General features: G+C 34.8%; 1 protein-coding gene across 1 annotated transcript in view; it reads right to left on the bottom strand.

The window, feature by feature from the left end:
- The window catches only part of LOC148300671 (uncharacterized), a 110,414-nt gene that overhangs the window by 91,825 nt on the left and 404 nt on the right, over nt 1-18,185 (bottom strand). Inside the window, exon 2 of the mRNA XM_088274452.1 lies at nt 15,989-17,304. Coding sequence (XP_088130578.1) covers nt 15,989-17,256 — 1,268 coding nt within the window. The 5' untranslated portion in view covers nt 17,257-17,304. The remainder of the gene's footprint in view (nt 1-15,988; nt 17,305-18,185) is intronic.

The raw sequence follows: 18,185 nt of genomic DNA, 5'->3' as shown, positions 1-18,185 counted from the left end.
TATGACCACTCGCCGAGATTTTTTTCTGCCGGTTTCGAGACGTACCATTTACAATTATTACAAAGTATTTTTTTTTTCTACATTCTACAAGCTCTTTATTTTGATTCTGTCATCGCCGCGTCATTCGACTAATCAGTAATGAAATAAAATAAATTCAATTGTTTACTTTCATAAAACATATGTATTCATACAATCATATTATGAATTTTTCATATAAAAAATCATTATATCATGGTTTCTAAGTGATTTGACCATCGATATGTATTTATTATGTAGAGGCTCTCATTACTCCCCGACTCTAATTCTCCGTGTTTCCTTACATTGTAGTATAATCATGAATATGGATACATAATACTAACAACTTTATACCACCTAAACTATCGAGACTAAGACAGCAAAAATATACGCTTCACAAACACTTTTGTTTATCTCGTAACCATAAGTTCAAAAAAGATAACTCCCTAAACCTAAAGTGCAGTTGATTTACATAACATAAGAAAGATGATACACATTCTAGTGGAATATTATGCAAGAAACAAGATGTTAGTTTGAAGTAACACACGGTGGAGCATGTTTACAAGCGTTTATCAGTGAAAATATTTTTAGACGTAAAAGCAAATATTTACGTTTAGGTAAATGTTTATCATTCTGGGAAACCCCTAGAAATATATCCGTGCATTATGCATACGGATTCGGGGTCGGGATTATATGTCACTTAATCGGCAGATAACGAATGTTCGATGTCGCATAATAATACGGTCATAAGCAAAAGTCGAATACGTAATACGATTTTTCGATCTAAAATACAACGAAATAGGAATAAATTTAAAACCAAATATTATAACTAGTATAGACCTTCAAATGGGTATACATATATCGTTTTCTTTTGAATTTGTTCAGGATATAATGAAGAAAATTATAACACGAAGAATATAATATGAATTGAAAAATACAAACGAAGTTAATCAAAATTATTAATATGGTGAATCGAACGAATATTAGTTATGTTAACATAAATTTCAAAAGTTTATTATACATTATACAAAGGCAAATAAATGAGGGATGGGGTGTTGTAAAAATTAACGAACATTTTGCTGTTATAGTTTAGGCATTTGAAAATATATATTTGTTAGCTTAAATCAAATTAATCTAGGGTTTTTTTTTAAATTATAAGACTCCAAAAGCTGCATGGTTATAAAAAAGATACATCAGTCAACCCATTGGCATTATTTAAAAAATTAAAGGAAACAATTGCCAGAAATTCATTTGTTAAATTGCTTAAATTCGCATAAATTCATTATCCGGCTGTAAGAGTGTTCGAAGACACAAAACAAGTTTTAAGAATAAGGCGAGAATGCGAGAATCCTCGGAAACGTTGTGCAGTTGCACTAATGGTTCTAGTGAAACGCCGCCCATTCCCTACCCTTGCAGCACCATCCTCTGCAGGTTTCGCACCCTTTCTCCGTCTTGTGGGAGCTCCGTTTCTCTCAGTGGCGTAAACTGCGAATCGTCTTTTTTTGTCTGCCGCTACATCGGACTATTACTCACTCGGAGAAAGAAAAATAATTGAAAGCTTTAAGTTTTGCCCGCCGGTCTTATTTTGAAAGCCAACATTACGTTTTTAATCATTTCATTAGTTGATTCGGTTGCCTATTTTAAATTTAAATTTCACTTGGTATACGTCCCACTATTTCTTGAAATCTATTGTGACACGTATTTCAATGCATTATGCAGATGTAGAATTAGACTGGTAAAATAAAAATAGTTGAACTAAAACCGTTCTCTACTCACCCGCACATGTAATGAAAATGCAAAAACTAAGAGAAAAAAATAATTTACGTTAGTAAACATAGCCACAAAAACATCACATAAAATAACAAAAAAATCGGTTAGCATAAAACCAGCATTTTACATACTTAAATATAATTTTTAAACTTAAAAAATACAAAACAATTATAAAAAAATTACTAGATAACGATATATAAATTAAACTCCAACTGTGGAAGTTCATACATTGGTATGAATCAAAGAACATTAATAAAGAAAATAAATAAGATTTTTCCCAGGTTTCTTTAGCCATTAAATAGATTACAATCACACATACTCGTATAACGAAAATAACGCTGAAATCGTAAAACTTATCAATAGGAAAAGTTATAAAGTGCAATATTTAGAAACAAAAGAAATTCATAAGAATATAAATGAATATAAATAATCATAAACATGTCCATGTTCCCACACAAAAAATTAAAATGTTTAAAAAAAATCAATTAAATAAGAAGAAGCTCCTACTTCCTCTTCAAACTTCAACGTCTCAAGGACACAACTCTAGACTTAGATTCACATACGGTATTTGAAAATGATGCGGAAAGCATCGAAACACGTGTCACCATGGATTTTGAGATATAGTGGTATTACACAAGTATTTTTAAAAATTAAAAATTAAGTTTTCTCTTTTAATTCGTATGTAAAATCCATATAACTGCGCAAAGCTCATAATTTATGGCTCCCCTCTACACTCGAGTAAGAGTATAAGCGGAGAGACGAGATAAGAACGAGTGCAAACGTACCTACACAAGTGCGCTTTCATAATTGAACCTAGGTACAGCTTACTTTAGTCGTGCACGATGTTGGAATTACAGGGATAAGGTATAAGTGAGTAAACCAATCCTTTAATTAGCTACAACCATTATTAGCTAACTAATGCGCAATGTGCTAATTTTCATACTGAACAACAAAATAACATTGTTATGTAACATCAAATAAAAACTTTGAATAAATGGTAACTTGAAATTATTATCAAACCAACTGGTAATGTTTCAAAATCATAAAATTCAGTTTGATAGATTCTTATCCGTCTTAGTACCATTACTGAGGGTTGTGACCCTTATCAAATAAGTCAAATCAAATAAACGCCAATGAATCACATTTACTCAATCATGCCTTAACCATGCATAAACTCATGCCTTTAACGAGAAAGTGAGTGTTTTTGTCTAGAATTTTCACTCATGAATTACATAAAATTAAAGTAAATTTAAACGTAGAGTAAGCCCACTTACAAGTAGGAATAGCCTATAAAACTTATAAAATTAGAGCGTAAGTAGGGACACTATAAGCGGTGTTGCATAAGCCGTAGCTAGAATTGAGTCACTTGGACGTTAGGTAATTCAAAATACATTTACTCATAAAAAGTAACGGTTAGCCCCTCCGACTACCGAGCAAGACATTATGGGTTCAATTCCCGGTGAGTTGTGGCATCAGAAGCGTAAAATTTATCACCTTGTTTTTATACGCAGTTTAAGACCAATAAAACGCAATATTGTTTTGGAGAGCGTTTTATTCTCCATTTGGCACGTATAAGCGTCAAACAAGAAGATAATAAAAGTTATAACAGTTTTATTTTCCAGTGACCACAAATGCATTAGGAACCATGGCTCTTACAAGAAGAAATGTAAAAAAGCTCAAATGCACACAGCGATCCATGGAAAGAACCATGCTTGGTATAATCCTAAGAGACAAAACAAGAAATGACGTAAATAATAGCAGATCTAGAAAAGCGGGTATCAAGGCTCGCGTAGCAAGACTGAACTGGCAGGACATGTTGCAATACAATACCCCACAAGATGGACCCTTAACGTATAGAACTCCGATAGCCAATATTCTGGCTTTTGAACGTTTGGTTGCCAGCTCCGATAGCCAATATAGTGGCTTTCCCGAGCGGTAACTTTGAACCTTGGTTTACCCCATTTACCGATAACATTCTGTGTCTTTTATTTCACAATGGTGTACATAAAGGTTTAAATATTCCCTAAAATGTTTTAATATTTAAAATACATTAAAATTTAAGATGGAGACCTTGGGAGAATAAGAGAGGCGACAGAAGACCTCAAAAATATGGTCCGACGACATAGCCGCTGTGGGGAGGTATTTAAAAAAAATATATTGGAGTTAGATTTATTATTTACCATGCTTAAAATTAAGAAAGGTGTGTTGAGGTGTTTGGACATGTAGAACGAATGAGTGAGGAAAGAACGGCAAAACAAATTTATGAGGCGAATGTAATTAGAAAAGGAGCAGAGGAAGACCGAGAAAAACATGGCACGATCAGGTATGCCAAGTACTTGAAAGTGGTCAGGTTAGGAGTCGTAACAATCGGCTGGTATGTATGAGGAGATGCATGAACGTGGAAGAGGCGAAGAATGTTTGCAAAGACAGAGTGGTGTGGCGTTCTATTCTCTCTGCCTACCCCTGCGGTGAAGCGGCGTGATGGTTAGTTAGTTAGTTAGTTATTATGTGTACAAGGTTGATCATTAAGTGGATTTTTTTCGTTCAACTAAAAAACATGTCTTATTTTAATCTTTGCTGGAATCAGGAGGGATAATCTAGTGTGGGCCAGTCAGGAACTTCTCAGCATTTGCTCATTGGTGGGAGGAAACCACGTAAAACTCCTCAGAAAAAGCCGGACTATTGACAACAGCCGTTCCACTAGAAGAGGGTTCGGTAAAAATTGGCCGCAAGCAGCAACCGACCGTAAGAAATGTAAGGATACGGAAGAGGTCTATACCCAGCAGTAGAGGACAGAAGGCTAAAGAAGATGTTTTATTTTTACGTAAAATGATAACAGATCTTCCTAGGCGCACGCAGTATGTTGGTATAATGTATGTGAGTTTAATCGCATACCGGATATTTTATATTCAATTATCTCGATCTCCGCTCAATTCATATAAGGATTACATAGAGGAGCGATGGAAGTGCCGGGATTTGCGACTGGCGCGCATAACAGATTTATCAGATAGCGGTCCAGTTTGCTACCATACAAGGACGATGGACTAGTCCCTACCTAACTATATTATCTAGTCACCAGATCAATTAATAAAGGTACAGGTGGCATGTTTTATGCATCCAGTGTTCGAACGTCTTATATTTTCTATGGGCACATCTATTTCGAAAGAAGTTCATTGAACCTAGAACTCGTATTTTTTTTACATCTCTCTTGATGGAACTGTGAAATTCACTAAAAAGTAGGTATGTATGATAAATCAGGTGTGAAACAATATACTTATGTATCTCTCTTCGAAACACTATCTTCAATTAACAATATTCATATTTTCAACTTGATATGAAACATGTACGTATATGAAAGTCTAAGCATATATCTTCAGTTAATACACATTTCTCACGCGCTCGCTTTTCAAGCCATATATCTGTATGTGCTCAGCTAAAATTCTTACCATAAGGTAGAGCTATGCACACCCCATTGGCTGCCCGCAAAGAAAGAGGGAACAATGGACACTATGCAATTTTAGGGCTTCAATCAGCCGAAGAAAGAAAGTGACCCAAGCAGTAAATCTTCTTTCTTATCCCGTGCCGTAAATAACGAAACGGACTTTTATGGTAGGGTCTCTTAACCGCGGAGAACAAGACGAAAAAAAAACTGTTGTACAAAAGTAATAACGACCCGCTTGTAGTGATCCGGGATGAGCTTGTAAAATTTTATAGGCTAGAAACGGTCATTATGTGTAGGTTCGGACACGCGTAACGTGAAAACAAAAGGCGAGCAATAAAAAAAATGTGTTTGAAAAAAAAACGACAGCATGGGAGGCGCGTTCTCGTTCCACGTGGCGGACAATACCGGTCCAGGCAGCCAAGTCCTTCTGTGAAATTCTTCCTATTGTATTCGCGCATGGTTCCCGGTCGTCTGGCTATGCGATGAAATGACTTCGCGATCCGAGTCGGGGGTGCCCGGCGCCCAGCAGGATGGAGGAGAGCTGGCGCGAAGCGGTAGGAGCGTGTTACGTACAGTACAGTCCCGATAATCCGAGCTAATTGGGACCGGACCTTGTTCTGATTAGCTTTTAGATAACAGAATGCTCTTCTTTATCGACGTAATAACAGAATAATACACATTGAAACTTTGCGTCGTCCAATAGACTCTCTTCACTGTGTAGAAAGACAATAACCGACTTTGCCTTGTAACAAGTAGTAGATACTTATGTATGAAGTAAAAAATACAATGTTTTTTTTGGCAAAAGTTTTTGCATTGTTTTGCTAGCCTAGTTACATTGTACTATACGTAATGTGCTATTAAACCTAATTATTAAATAAAAAAGCGTACTGTATTTAACAAATATGTAATTATATTTTTAATTGATTTGACAACGTGCACTTATTTTCAACGCTTAAAGCATAAATTTAATCAAATAAAAAATCTTCTATGTAATAATATTATATAAATCTGAAGCTCAGACAAAGAAGGATCAAATGTTATGTGTGGTCAGTTTTACTTTATGGTGTCGAGGCATGGACCCTCAAGGTTTATATCAGTAACTGCTTGGAGGTTTTTTGGAATGTGGATCCACCGAAGGATATTGATAATATCCTGGACTGATATGATAAGTAACGTTGAAGTGCCGCGTAGAGCAAATGCACAGAGAGAATTGTTCACAACAATCAAGCCCAGTAAAACTTCGTATTTTGGTCACATAATTAGAGATGAAAAGCATGCCATCCTACAACTAGTCATAAAAGGGAAGATTGTGGGTCCCAGAGGGGTTGGAAGAAGAGTGTGGACCGGGATGAGAGGTGTGGGGGTCCTGTTTCGTGCTACCCAGGACAAAGACAAGATTTTTCCCAAGTGATCGTCAACGTTGGTGGAACCCGGCATGACACACGAGGGAGAGCAGCATTAATTCCTTAAGAAATGCGTATTATTCGTCACATAAAAAAATCGTTCTAGGACACGTTCGGATTAACCGGACGTACGGATTAGCGAGACTCTACTGTATTACATTATTATATTGTGCCGGGGATCGACGGAGCGCTTCGAAAAGATCAAACGTATCCGATTCACTTTCGTGCCGGGAGTCACGCTATCGTAATGGGGCGGCGCATACGTGCAGCGTGCAGATAATGTGCATTCACTTTACTGCCACTAAAGGGTAATAGAAACATCAAATAATGTTACGTTTTATTGAATCAACCGCACTGCTCACTACTTGCATTACCACTTACACTGCTAAATAATAAAATATAAAAATAATAATAAAAAAAATTGCGTATGAAAAACGGAGAATCATCTCATGGCATACATTATTTTTATCTGGGTTTATTAATATTTTATTTCTTCTTTTTTTTCATGTGTCATGTCATGTCCTCCCCGACGTCGACTATCACTTGAGAGTATGTGTCCCTCGTCTTGGGCAGCTCTAAACAGCGACTCAACATCCGATATCTTAATATGTTTGCTTAACTTTTTTATACAAAAATGTTAGCGAAGTTAGTGTTTACCACTCGCCCAGTTGTGATATACTAACATTACTAATATTTTTGTATAAAAAAAGTAAATATGACCACAAAGTAAATGCTATAAATATTTACAATATTTTACTTAAGTGTTGCTAATAGTATTGTACTCATTAAAAGTAAACTACTATCAAATTTGGCGAGAGTGTCTTTGATGTTGCGGACCGATGGCATGGAATGCTCTTTCACCACCAGTTAGAAACAGTGAGAATGAGATTATCTTAAGAAAAAAAAACTAAAAACGCATTTGATTGCTAAATCATTTCCATAATATTATTTCACGTAATTTAATCACAGCGAAGCGCCCTTGAAGTAGTATTTTACAATAATGACACTTCGTTTATAAATTAACGAAATTATTATTTAAATAACTTTTAAGAAAACATTTAAAAAAATCAATTCATAAAAAAAACATTTTTTAAAAAATACTTGTGTATGTTGGACACGGGCATCAAATTACAATTTGATTACTTTGTAATTACCTACGTCTAATGAGTTGGGTGACAAAAAATATTGTAATCCAGCACAATGGATACTTATTATATTAAAATAACATAAAGCTTCAGACCGTTCGTTCAATAGAAATAAATATATTTAATCGAGTTGCGTCATTATGACAGAAATAGCTGTCATAACCTCAATCCAGAATGTTAAACGGTCATGACATGTACGGAGGACGTGGATTATGATCATTATTAAAGAAATTACATTAAATGAATGAACCATAAAAAATAGCGTACAAGTATGTACATATGTATACGACTCAAATACGATAATTACCAAAGACTCCCACTTTGAAGGGTAAACATATTTCAGTAATTTTTTATTTGATTGAGAGAAAGCGAGGGCGTTTTTAAACTGGCAGATAAATGACATTATTCGTATGTATTTACTTTTGTACAATTTTGTTTTTTATAAAATTTAAATTTGATTAAAATACAAGGAGTTTTATAATAAAACCATTCATTGTATTCATCCAGAAATTCATGAATACTCGACATTTGAATCAACAAAATCCGCATTAATATTCAGATGAAAACAAATGTTTTAAAATCATAATTTACACGATGAAGCAAATGTTATACTTTTAATTCCTATATGTGGATTATAAGACTTTGGATGAGATGTAGGTACGTAAGAAAGCAATTAAAATAATTCCCTAACAGGCGTTTCCATCAGAGTCACATGGTAGATCAACCTAGCAAAAACATACTCGGGTATAATAAACATTTTTTAGTGTTAAAATGTATATATATTATCCTACCTTTACGCAATCCGATAATCATTTACACAGCGATATTTTCGTTAAAATCTGCCTAAAGGGTGTTTCGATTAAACTGTAAAATAAAAAGTTGTGTAGTAATACCTATACAAAATTCGGGTCAACTCTGATGGAAATACCTGTACCCAATGTGATTTATCATGGACTAGTTTTTATTTACGTTTAAATGTCAATCGTGAATAATAGCTATCTATATAAATATGTATACGTAAATAATGAGTACGTAAAGCCGTGAGGTATTCACCAGTAACCGCCATATATGGTATAATGCGCTTATATTAAATATAAGATACACAAACTTGTATAAGATACTTATATTAAGCACAAAAGATACACAAGATAGAATGTTAAAGTGAAAAGTTACGTGTGTAAAGTGATCACTTAAACCAGCCTATGACGGTCGTCAGCCCCGTAAATGCCCAGACTTCCATATTCTTCTTCATCTTTGATGAGATGTCAAAAAATAAAGATACCGTAGTATTGATTAACATTATTTTGAACCAATCTTCTTCCTCTGTGCGTGTCATGTCAGGTACCCCGACGTCGAATATCACTATCACAACGGTTCTGATCCCCGTCCAATCTCGTATATTCCGGAGCCAGGAGATCTGTCTTCTGCCCATACCTTCTATTTTGCCTTTTATGATGTGCAATAGCTCGTATTTCTCTCCTCACATGCCCCAAATAGGACACCTTCCGGACTCTGATTTCAATCAGAATTTTCCAACTCTTATTCTTTGGAGTACATTCACGTTGTAGACCATATCGGTCCATGGAATGCGTAGCATTCTACGATGTAGCCACACTTCGAATGCCTCTAATCTAATCATAATCCACGATTCAATTCCGCATAGAAGTAGGTACTGACAAAGCATAACACCTAACAATTCTTTGCCGAAGTTTCAGACTAGGTAATCGTTACGGAATATACCATAAGTATACTTACTTGGAACTAATAATGTAAAATAATGAAAAATGTAAATATTGAGAAATTATCAGATTGAGGTAAAAATAACAAAACATGAGTAATTGGATACTAAATGAAAGAACTGCAGCTTCCACCCAAAATACGCTTAGCGATATGCACATCACAGCCTCCTTCGCATGCCATCGACGTTAACAAGAAAATAACATACAAATTGCGAGAAAATGATCATTCCCCGAGGCAATACGAATATTTTGCACCCAAAGGCTGTTGTATCGTCGTTAATCTTCGTATCCATTCAAGAGAAATACAAGAGAGTCTAAGTCCGTATTCGCAATCCTCTTACGTCACTCATCTTCAACATGTCATTGTTTTATCATTTTTTATTGTTAGCACAGATACCTCGTGACATCTTTTGGGAATTAAACAATAATTCAGTATAATAATAGTCGCTAATCGAAAAATGTTTGATAAATGACAATTGTTGGCACTTATAACCAAAATCCAACTATCAAATCTTCAACGAACGAAAGTATAGAGAAAGTGCAGGAATTATAAGAGTTATTCGAAATTTGTACTTATTGTCGTTGAAAATTTTGTTAAACGTGACAAATCTCGATTTTTAACCAATAATGTTGGATTAAACGGAGGATTGATGCGAACTAACGATTCGACATCATTGGCTAAAAATTGTGACCTGTCACCACCCACTTTAGTCAAACTTAGTCACATTACTTCATAGTGCTTTTGTAGTAGTATATAGCGTAATTTGAAAGTTAGTGTAGTGATTTCATGGGTACAGCTCGAAACTGGCAGGATAAAATCACACTGAATGATTATATACTAGGACAACTAACATTTTTGTTAAAATTTCTGTTCGATTTAAGTATAAAAAATATTAATAAGATTTTTTGACATCTCAACATAGATGAAGAAGAATATGGAAGTCAGAGCATTTACAGTGCTTACAACCGCCATAGGCTTGGTTAAATGATAACTTTTCAGTAAGCCTATGACGGTCGTAAGCCCTGTAAATGCCCAGACATCCATATTCTTCTTCATCTATGTTGAGATGTCAAAAAATGATGTAAAAAACAACTCCTAATTTCAGATAATCCAAATTTGTGAACAAGTATTTGGACACACTTAACATATTGTAAATATTAATAAGAACCTAAATTCTACTAATGACGTTGTTTGTTTACTTTCCAGCACTTCATACAAGCAAATAATTTGGACTTTTTCGATCGCCCGGTTAAAATTATCCTTCATATGTCGCTCACTCCTTTCAACAACGTCAAAAAACTTCATTTTCAGTAGATCGTTTTTAAAGTTTAAGAATATAATGAAATGTATCAAAAATAAATATCAACCCACTTATTGAACTTTTTACTGTGCAACAGATCTTTTTAGGCAAAACCTGAATGTTTTTTCTTCATTTGAAAAATATTTAGTATGTTTAAAAAAATAATTAAACAATACCTTTTCTTCAAAATGCAAAAACAACACTTTCTGTCCTGTGCAGGTAAACATATTAAACAACAAGTTAAAAATATGCCGCTTTTACTAAGATATAGTACATTTTCTGGGCATACCGAAAACATGCACAACTGAAAATTTACGATTTTTGATATATGACGTTGTTGAAAGGATTGAGCGATGTGTATACTCACTGATGGTCAGGTGTATTCGAAAACGACGACTGTGAATACGGCGGCGGAAGAGTATGAAACAAGGTGCACAGAGCGAATTGAATCTCAGTTTGGTACACGCAGCCGCGCGCTGATCGCACGGCCCGGTAATTATAACGATGCAGCTGTCGGGACAGGTTTGCGGGAACGCCAAAAGGAACAAAAAGCTCCCCAGATGAATGGCGAGTGCGCCGTTTAACGAAGAATCAAGACATTACTCCGGTCCACTGTTCAATCTCGCTGCCGATGATGCGACGAGGAATCAGCGGGATGATTGATCGAAGGCCAAGCGACTCCCGCGGGTTACTGATTAGCCCTGAGCCACGATGACCAGATTAAACGAATGATGAGAGATTCATCATTCGGTTAAAAAAGCAACAATTAATTCAATTGATTAATTCACAACATTTCGAGTGTGTCCAAATACTTAATCAAATAAAAGGGTCTCTGCTAAATAAAAGCTTTCTCAATCCAACATCGATGGTGTATTCTTGTGAACTCATATCGCTCACTCCTTTCAAGAACGTCATAAATCAAAAATCGACAATTTTCAGTTGTGCATGTTTTCGGAATGCCCAGAAAATGTACTATATCCCAGCAAAAGAGGCATATTTTTAACTTAATATTTACCCGCTACAGGGCAGAAAATATTGTTTTTGCATTTTGAAGAAAAAGTAGTGTTAATTTTTTTTAAATATACTAAATATTGTTGAAATGGAAAAAAAACCTTCAGGCTTTACCTAAAAAGTTCTGTTGCACAGTAAAAAGTTCAATAGGTGGCTTCATATTTATTTTTAATACATTGTATTCTATTTTTCAACTTTAAAAACGTTCTCCTGAAAAATTAAGTTTTTTGATTTATGACGTTCTTGAAAGGAGTGAGCGATATGTACAGCGTCATGAGATTAATGATACATGTAGGAGTTCCAAAAAATTTGAGTAGTGTGGTTGTAATCACGAGTAGAATGGTGAACGTGTGCACAAACTTTACACGTGTGTAAAAATAAACCCTGTAAGTACTCAGACCATATTCTTCTTCGTCTATATTGAGTTGTGAAAAAATGTAGATTGTTTAAAATCACTAGAGTGTAAAATTCACTGCTAAAACTAATAAATTTTGCGCTAATTCCTACATTATTCACGCCATCTTAATCCAATTGGAAAAGAAAAATAATACATACTAAAGTATATTAAATTTTAAGACGAGTAAGAAATCACTTTTAAATACAAAATACGTGAATAAATCACCGTTTAATGCTGAGTTTATATGTGTTTTTTTTAAACATCTACCACAAATTAAATGATCGAGTTGTCAAGTAAATTCTTACTAACACGATAAGCAGGTAGGTTAATCCAGACGGAAATCGAAGATGAAACCTCACAAATGTTACCCAAAAATGTTAACAACTACACTGTGGATGGACGACTTTTCATTTAATTAAAAAAATTAAAGTCGTCAATTTCTTGAATGTTTTCCGCAGATACTTTGTGGCACATTTTATGATATCTTTACAAAATTAATTAACTTTGTTTTCACCACTTTTTTTACTAATACAATTCAACCTACCGGTTTCGACAATACCTTGTCATCATCAGGGTTTATTTTAAATCAAAAACATTAAAATACTCTCACAAAAACATCCACACACTACATAAAAATTTAGGATTTAGGATTTTTATGGAGTGTGTGGAAGTTTTTGGTGAGAGTATTTTAATATTTTTGATTTTAACAAAACCCTGATGATGACAAGGTATTGTCGAAACCGGTAGGTTGAAATGTATTAATAAAAAAGTGGTGAAAACATAGTTAATTAATTTTATAAAGATAGAGTCGTTAAATTTAATTCTCTAAGGTGCAAACCTACCAGGAGCGCAGGATTGAGATCGAGTAAAGAAAGCATTTCCAAGCGCCGAACATCACACCGTGATGCAACTGGCACGGAGGTCGAAACGCCAAGTTCACTAGCAAACCTGTCCCCCGCGCATCCAAACTCGGGCCGGGTATAACATTTTCAGGACGGAAGTGGGACTGGTCGAGGTGGAAGAAATTCGACACCACAACTACTTTGTATGGGGCTTGAGGGAATCCAAAGTACCACGCCAGAAGGTGGATGGATATTATCGATTAGCAGGGAATTAAATGTAATTTTGTCCGCCTCCATATAACAATTATGGTATTTAGCGCATTTGGCTATTGTGGTTGATTCCCAGGTGGGTCAAAATAAATGTTCTGTTCACTTTTAATATCACTATATCACTTGTATTATTTAATATTACTTTGGACTAGTACTCAGTACATTACCTTTACGTAATTAACTATCACAATAACATCGATACGATATAGTGTCCTATGCACCATTGAGTCAGACGGTCAGAAAAAAGTTAATTAAATGTACAGATTCGACCAATTTATTCGAGGATAATGTTTGGATGTTTTTTTTTACAATAAAAATTATGAAGAGATTTTTTCAATGCAGAAATTTGCACACGGAGTCACAAAAAGTTTTTCACTCCAAAATGCCCACATCAATGTATTTTCCAGGCGATTCTCTGTAAATAAATTATTGTGAAATTAAAAATACGTTAAAATCAAAATATGACAGAATGTCTTAAGAAAAGACCGAATAAAAAATATATTTAACTTATACTTATATAATTTTTGAAATCCTCAATAATATTAAATAATCAGTGTTGATCTAAGCCTTGGTTTCTGAGGCATTAGCAACACATGGTGTTGTTACACAGAAAGATGAATACTCTAACAAAGATGTGTACATATCATAAATTCGTGTATGTATTTTGACGTGTACAATAAATAATCATCACACTACTGAAAAACATAATATGTACGAAATATTGTTTAAAAAAGGTTTTACCTCAGAAGTGTGCGCTAGGAGGGTGAGTCTCTGCAATGCGTTATAAAGGAACTTGAGAAATTGTGTCGTGTGAATAAACGAAAAGCGTGGGATAAGATATATGGACCTTCGCCAATTAGAACTTAATCATTCATCACTAAGCCAAACTAACAACGGACACACGGCCAATACGAAATCAACTACAGTGGGTAAACAAATTAATAGAACCACAATGAATTTCATCGAAATTCGTTTTTTTTTTTAATTTTGAAAAGGCGATCGATGAATTGAAATTTTTACTTTTATAAAGCCCTTTTTTCCCATGACTAGTTTTAATAAAAAGGTCAAAATAAATTGCAATCGCTATTGATGCATTTGTTGATGTTGTAGGGTTTTGTTTAATCTTATTTGAGGGGGAAAACTTAAGTTACTATTTTTAGTGTTTATTTATTTTTGAGAGTTTTGTGAAGCACGTTTTTTATTTCGATTTCTTTTGTGATCAGGTGATTTATATCACTCTCATCAATTCTTCAATTACAAAAATCTGAGCAATACTAATAAATACTGTGTTCTCTCGGTTATTTGGTTCAACTAAAGAAAACATTTGCGAACCGTTTCAAGGAAAAACTTTATGGTAAAAATGACTCCAAAACGTTCCGAGCAATACGGCAGAAATCAGCTCATCTCGTTATTTAAAGGCGTATTTGAGATTTATCATTTTTTTTTCTACATGAATTCAATAAAATGAATCCAATCAATAACAAATAAACAACAAAATCTACTACTTTAAATGCAATTTTACAAAACTACAATACATGTTATTTCAAGTTGGTAAATAAAGTTTTTTTTTTAAATCGTTATAAACAACGTGTTAAGATTTTAAGCTACTAGGTACCTACCTAATAAAAAAGTAGTAATTAATAAAAAATAAAACAATACAAAATAATGAGAAATGACACTAAAATAGTACCACATACTCACTATTTTAGTGATTTATTATTATACATATGTTACTAAATTGCACCTTGCAACTATATTTAATAGATATGTGAAGTAATTTACTTAAGAAATTTTTATACAAATAGTAAAAAGTACACAAATTTTTATTTAAAAAATATCAGAACAGTAGTCTATACGAGACACCGTGTGAATTGATTAGTATGTACGTGACATACAAATCAGACAATGTTTCTGAACAAAGAAAAACTAATACATATAAGGTGGATATATCAGTTTGGAAAACAGAAAATAATCCATATTTAAAAAAATATATATGCATATTAATTTGGATCCAAATAATTTTCAGAGCATAAGTACATATAATAATATGGCCAGGTGTTGTACTTAGAGACCAGATATGGACAACGGAACCAAAAAATTATTTAAACAAATATATTCACCAAAAATATGTCATAATTATGAATTAAATGAAGAGTACTTTACACCAGTCATCCGTCACACTAAAAACTCATTCGGCTTCTCAGATAATGAAATTATCAGTACTTTGAGTAAGTATATCTAAATATTTGTACACAAATATGTATGTAATATAGGTATGTATATGATATCTTGATAACAAACCTTCAGGAGTTCAAAATAAATTATTTGTAAACAAAGATAAACAAAATATTGATAGTAAAAAATACAAAATAATAGTACAAAAAATATATAGAAATATTTCAGGAGTCCCATAATATATTCTAAAGACAATAATTTGAAAGAATGTCACAAATATATAATACTTTACAGAAACTTCAATAGATGACGCTTCAAAATATTGTGTGAATTATTCCTATCACATAAAAATATACAGAAATTAAAAATAAAAAAAAGTAAAAATGATAGTTCAATCATAAGACCTGTAATGTATAGACTTCCATATACCCTCAGATGTCCCTGTTGAGATCTAAAACATCTAAATTTAAGTGTTTACCTGATGTAGTAGACATTATTCCCGTCCACAATCCGGTTCCAGCCGAAGGGAATCACTATCACTTGGGGCTGGGACTGAACAGTCACTTGTCTCCCTTCACTGGGCACAAAGGATTGCACAACATTGGCTCCGGCACTAGGAACACTGTTCACCACACCTACACTTACACTAGAACCCACTGCACTCTGTTTGGCCGAGGGAATCACGCTCAGCATGATCCCCGTCGGAGTCCTTACCAAGTGGTGAGGCATATTGTTCACTATTACTATATCTCCCTCCACACCCAGAGGCATCGCTTGACGCACCATCCCTTCGCCTTCCTCCATGTCACTCTGCCCGTTGCCGCCGTCCATTAGAGTCCTACCGGACATCAAGTGCTGGTTCATGATGTTCATGTTCTGAGTCATCATCGACTGCTGCACGCTTTGATTGCTCATAATTTGGAAGTTACCGATGGGATTCTGGCCGGATTGGCCGCCCTCTATGACTATGTTACCCGAAGATCGCATGTGATTCAGAATGCCCGCATTCTGATTCAACACCATCTGGTTGTGATTGTTAGCGTGGTGATTGTGGATGTTGTTGAGCATAGTACTGGAGCACTCGGCTTGGCTGTCCCCGGAGCTCAGACTGGAGCAGGACTCGCCGGCCTCTGAACGCAAGGAGTCGGATCGAGCTATCATCATCATGCGTTCCGCACCTTGCGCTCTCTCGACGTTTGTGTCCAGATAGTCGCCGCCTGCGGCGGTGGAGGCCGGTCCGCTATTCTCGGATTTATCCTTCTGAATCAGATCGAACAGTTCTCTCTGCATAACCCTGTGTTCATCTCGGATATTCCTGATACCGACGAAACCTTCATTCATCACATTAGGCATTTGAAAATCTAGATTTCCAATATCTCCGGGGGGCTTGCAAGCGTATACGGAAGAGGGATTGGGGCCGTTTTCGATGGAAATTACATTGGGGACACCATTTTTGTGAATAGCTATACTGTTTGGATAAGAAGGTTGATATTGTACTTGATGTAATCCGCCGATATTCCCATCTTTATTAAGTAATTTACGTTCCGCAATAAGATGCGAATATTGACCAGGGTCTTCCATGGAGGCCATTCCGGGGAGGTGGGCAGGGTGAGTGGGGGGCGTGACGTAGAGCAGAAGGTTGGGGGCCGGGGGGGCGGGGGGCGCAGCGCCAGGGGCGGGCGGCAGGCCCGGGGGAGGGGGCGGGGGCGCCGGGTGAGCCCCGGGGGACTCCGCCTCACCAGACATGGTGTCACGGTACACCGATGGCCTCCCTCAGCTTACCGATAACAGCTCCTAGAAATACGCATTTCACTCAAATTAAAATAAAATAATAAAAAAATGTGGATTTTTTTAAACAGAGACAGAACTTACTATCAAAGACACATTTGATACGCTTTATTCATAAAAAATAATTTGACCTTAATAAAGTACTAAGTAAATGACATGAAATTTTATGTACTTTTTTTATTGAATAAAAAACTCAAAATACTCGTGTGACATAACTATTAGCTACCATTTAAATTTTACTATATAAATTACTAATATATAGAGGTACCTAAATTTATGAATGATAAAAAAATACAAAACAAACAAAAAACAAACCAAAATCTGAAAATTTAAAAACAAATGAAGTAACATGAGAAATGTTACAAATTATAATTTTTTTATCAATGAAACTAGAAATATTATTCCTGGAAATAAAAATCGTTCATTCTGCATTTCAATGACTTATATAAGACGTTGATGAAATATGAAGACGTTCGCGATGCCTAATTTGGAGAAATAACAGTTATAAAAACAGACCATCTGGATTTTATTTTACAAATGCTTCAGATTGCGCAAATAAAAAATAGTGGTATTCGCCGTGTATTGTTATCATCGACGACAAAATAAACATTAATACAACGGATATAAATCACCAAGACTTAAAATTAATTAATATTTCCATGTAAAAATACGGTCTTATATCAAAATACTGAGTCGATGTGTCACTTTTGACAGATTTTTAATTTTGCTCGGAAAAGATATTGGCGTTGTAAATCATAAATAAAACAATAATTGTTATTTTAATGTACTCAAATAGTAAAATCCTGAGGGTTTTATGACTTGGTGCTAATAAATATGGCAATAATGTTTATGACTTAGGGACTACTGTAAACATAGTGTTGGGGTTA

The sequence above is a fragment of the Brachycentrus maculatus genome, unplaced genomic scaffold (assembly GCF_059751285.1).
Source record: "Brachycentrus maculatus isolate JH-2025_06_01 unplaced genomic scaffold, ASM5975128v1 h1tg000674l, whole genome shotgun sequence".
NCBI lineage: Eukaryota > Metazoa > Arthropoda > Insecta > Trichoptera > Brachycentridae > Brachycentrus > Brachycentrus maculatus.
This window is presented reverse-complemented; position numbering and strand designations above follow the sequence as displayed.